This window comes from Crocodylus porosus, unplaced genomic scaffold, assembly GCF_001723895.1.
Source record: "Crocodylus porosus isolate Cpor-Errol unplaced genomic scaffold, CroPor_comp1, whole genome shotgun sequence".
Classification (NCBI taxonomy): domain Eukaryota; kingdom Metazoa; phylum Chordata; order Crocodylia; family Crocodylidae; genus Crocodylus; species Crocodylus porosus.
Genome location: NW_017728906.1, coordinates 179,106,450 through 179,111,014, shown reverse-complemented (window position 1 = coordinate 179,111,014; position 4,565 = coordinate 179,106,450). Strand labels below are relative to the sequence as shown.

At 45.0% G+C, this 4,565-nt stretch overlaps 1 protein-coding gene across 1 annotated transcript in view; it reads right to left on the bottom strand.

Moving 5' to 3' along the window:
- The window catches only part of LOC109306737 (matrix metalloproteinase-20-like), a 28,393-nt gene that overhangs the window by 13,728 nt on the left and 10,100 nt on the right, over positions 1-4,565 (bottom strand). Inside the window, exon 4 of the mRNA XM_019530272.1 lies at positions 2,091-2,225. Coding sequence (XP_019385817.1) covers positions 2,091-2,225 — 135 coding nt within the window. The remainder of the gene's footprint in view (positions 1-2,090; positions 2,226-4,565) is intronic.

Here is a 4,565-nt window from a genome sequence, read left to right as displayed (position 1 = left end):
CTGCTACCCCTGCATCTAATGATCTGGTGATCTGATCGTAAAAGGCCACCAGGTTGGTCTGACAGGACCTACCACTGATGAACCTGTGTTGGTTGCCCCTAAGCATGAAATCCCCTGTTGGCCCCTCATGGATGTGTGCCAGCATAACTTTCTCGAATAGCTTGCCTAGGATTGAAGTAAGACTAACTGGCCTATAGTTTCCCGGGTCTTCTGGCATCAGGTCAGAGCACCACAAGTGCTTGTAAAGCCATGCCAGGGGCCCTGTGTTGACCCCTGCCAATTCCCTCAGCACCCTGGGGTGGAGAGCATCTGGACCTGCTGATTTGAACACATCTAGCCCCTCCAGAAATTTCCTAACTTCCCTGACTCTGCCCACACCAGGCATATACATCCACATACTTAGATGATGTAGTATTTGCAAACATGAGGGTGGACCACCTCCAAGCTGCCTATATACATGCTTATTCATATTCTAATTAGAATGCTTCAGCATGGCCTCACTGTCACCTGTATTAATCTCTTGTACATTCTAAAATAGCCTCGGTGGCACTTTATCTCTTAGATAAATTATCCTCCAGCCATTTTAAAACATGCAGGGCTTAAAACACAGAATGATGAGCTATTTTAATTAGAGGAGTTGTCTGGGAACTGCTGTAATTTAATCGCCTACTCCCAAGCATGTGTATGGACATCTCCAGTCACTAAATGAGGTGTTGCAATCTATACGTGCAGCTGGGCTCACAGCCAAACTGAGTAAATGTCACCTAGGATACGCAGAAAATAAATACCTAGGGTATATACTGGGCAGTGGGAAAATCAGGATCCTGGTTGATAAGGTGAGGGCCTTGGCTGAGTTGCCAGTGCTAAAGACCAGCAACTGAAATCCTTCGTACGCCTAGTGTGTTACTAAAGGTGATTCATCCCACAGTTTGCCAACATTACAGCCCCACTAACAGACCTGTTGTGGAAAGGGGCAACACAAAGGTTCAGGTCTCACCCAAATGTGAGACAGAATTTGGAACTATAAAATGGCTACTGTGCGGCACACTAGTTTTGCATAGTCCAAACCTGACAAAAGAATTTATTGTACACACAGAGGCCTTGGAGTGAGGCCTGAGAGTGGTCCTCTCCCCAAAAATTGTGGAGATAAAGAAAGTTTTATATCTGAGTAGAAAGCTCCTCCCCTGAGAGCAGAGGTATGTCATAATAGAGAAAGAGTATTGAGCAATTAAATGGGCAGTAGACACCCATTTAACTACTACCTCTTAGGGGCTCATTTTCAGTTGGTTACTGACCATGCCCTATTAACATGGTTTAACGTTATGAGGGATGCTAGCCCATGGCTGATAAGGTGGTATCTTTCCTTACATATTTTGGACTTCTCAATACACCATTTCACGGGGTTGGCACATGCAAATGTGGACTCCTTTTCTCACAGTGGGGAATAAAGAAACAGAAGAGTGCTCCACTCTTGGGCAGGGAGTAGGGATGTGTAACAGGCTTCAGGTCTCAGGGGCTTCAGCCCAGCTGCAGGTGGTAAGAAAGTGATTGCAAATCTGGCAAGTAGGTCTAGGCCAGATGATGAGGATAATTAGCTGTCCCAGAGGAAGCTAATTATAACCTTCCAGGGAAGAGAGCTGAGACAGCAAGAGGAGGCTGAGAGGCTAGAAGTGGCAGCATCAAGCCATGATGCTCTTGTAGGGTCTGGGAAAGACTGGAGGGTGTGAGTTAACCCTTTACTGTTTATGTATTTATTTGGTTGCTATTTGGTTTATATTGTGTCCTGGGGGGCACATTTCCCAGGGAAATAAAGACTGTGCTATATAAACTGATAACTTGCTACAAGTACATTATTGGAATGGCTCAGCTTTCAATATTTTCACCAATCAGTTCTCTTGATTGAGCTTAGGAACCTTAACTGAAGCTTTGATTTTTGTCAGACTTATTTGTATTTGTGTGTTTATCTGTATTCTCCTGGTGGTAGCAGCAACAGACTATATGTAGCAAAACTCACTCTATATTATAGTTCTATAGGAACTGGAAATTAATTCAGTGAGACAGAAAGCTGACCAAGTAAACAAAGCACTTGCCTTTTTTGACATATCCGATTGTCCAGAATTCATCTTCATCTAAATGCACATCACCTCCTATTGCTTCTTCCTCAGGTCCATATGCATGGCCCAGAATACCGCGAGGCCCATCAAAAGGGAAAAAGTCTCCATGCTCTGGCAAAGTACACACACAGCTTCAGCAGATGGTGGATCAGGTTAAGAAATCAAGTCACTTTCAAACTATTATTTCAACATTAATAAAACAACCCTTTAGATTTTTTGTTTCCTTTAGCTTGACTTTCTTGGTATTTCAAACTTCATGGCTGTGTCTACACATGAAAATAATCCAGGAGCAGTTTACTTTTGAGTAAACTCTCCCAGGCATGTCTACAGATGCGGAGATGTGGGAGAAGATTGCTAGGGCTGGCACTGGGAGAGAAGGATCTTCTAGCACTGGCCTCATGACTGCGGAGCTAACAAAGGGAACTCCCTGCTGCCAGGGCAGGGGGACATTGTGCCTGCCTGGGTTCTGGTGGCAGAGCCCACTCTGGCAGCAGGCAGCTCCTGGGGCCAGGGAGAAATCTCCAGCCCTCTGCTTCCCAGCTGACTGGGAGCACATGTGCTCCTCAACAAGTGTGTACATGTGTGCTACTGCACAATTAATAATCTCAAGTAAATGTGCTGCTTGCATTTGCAGGTAGGAAATTTACTTATGATTAGAGCAAATTACTGCGCAGTAAGCATCTGCATGTGTACAGTAACTGGCTTTCCTGTACCAAAAGGTGTGTATAGATTTCATAGATTTTTAGGGTCAGAAGGGACCTCAGTAGATCATCGAGTCTGACTCCCTTCCCTGGGCAGGAAAGCGTGCGGGGTCAGATGACCCTAGCCAAGTGCTTTTCCAGTCTCCTTGTAAAGACCTCTAGGGTAGGGGAGAGCACCACATCCTTTGGAAGCCCATTCCAGATTCTGTTCAGTAACTCTTGCTATGAAGAAGTTCTTCCTGATGTCCAATCTACATCTGTTCTCTGTCAGTTTGTGGCTGTTGTTTCTAGTTACCCCAAGGGGCGTCCTGGTAAACAGAGTATCTCCTATTCCTTGCTGCCCAAACCTCCTGATAAATTTGCAAATGAGCACAAGATCACCTCTCAGCCTTCTCTTGCAGAGGCTGAAGAGATCCAGGTCCCTCAATCTCTCCTCATAGGGCCTTACCTGCAGGCCCCTAACCATATGAGTAGCCCTCCTTTGGACCCTCTCAAGGTTATTCATTCCTTCTTGAAGTGTGATGCCCAAAAGTGGGCACAGTACTCCAGCTATGGTCTTACCAATGCCACATAGAGGGGAAGTATCGTTTCCTTAGCCCTTTTTGTGATTTACCTTCTAATGCATGATAGAGTACAATTAGCTTTACTTATCACTTCATCACTTTGGCGACTCATGTTCATCTTGGAGTCTACTATGACTCTGAGATCCTTTTCTGCTGCTGTGCTACTTAGAAGGTCATCTCCCAATCTGTATGTGTGTTGGTGAGTCTTTCTCCCTAGGTGCAGCACTTTGTACTTACCTTTGTTAAACTGCATCCTGTTCTGTTCTGCCCACTTTTCCAACCTGTCCAACTTCACCTGAATCTGTTCCCTGCCCACCCGTGTGTATACTTTGCTGCATAATTTGGTGTTGTCTGCAAATTTGACAAAGTGTTCTCCATGCCCTCATCCAAGTCACTGATGAAGATATTGAACAGCATTGATCCAAGGACCAAACCTTGGCCGATCCCACTGCCCACATCTTTCCAGGTCAATACTGACTCATGCACCACCACCCTCTGGGTGTGTCCCATAAGCCAATTTGCCACTGACCTGACTGTAATCATTTGTGTAACAGCCGCTTAGTTTATTTATAAGAATGGAGTGAGATACCGTATTGAAGGCCTTTTTAAAATCCAACTAAATGACATCTACCTCATCTCCTGCATCTAAGCATTTTGTGACCTGGTCATAAGAAGAAACAAGGTTAGTTGGGCAGGATCTACCTGCTATGAATCCATGCTGGTTGCCCTTCACCATTATTTTTTGTGCTGGACTCCCACAAATGCATTCCTTAATAATTTTTTCAAAGGTTTTCCTAAGGATAGAGGTGAGACTAACCAGCCTATAGTTACCCAGATCTTTCTTTCTCCCTTTCTTGAAAATAGGGACCACATTGGCCCTTTTCCAGCCATCTGGGACCTGTCCTGAGTGCCATGAGTGCTCAAACAGTCTTGCCAGTGGTTCTGCTATGACACTGGCTAATTTCCTCAGCACCTGTGGATGAAAATTGTCTGGGCCTGCTGACTTAAACACATTCAGTCCTTCCAAGTGTCTCTTCACTGGGTCAGTGTGAACTGTTGGTGGGCTGGAGTCCTTGTGCCTGTTGATAATCCAGCTGGGAGATATGTCTTTATCAGTGTTCAGCAATATGGATGCGAAAAACTCATTGAAGAGCTCTGCTTTGTTGCACCTATCTGTCACCAATTGC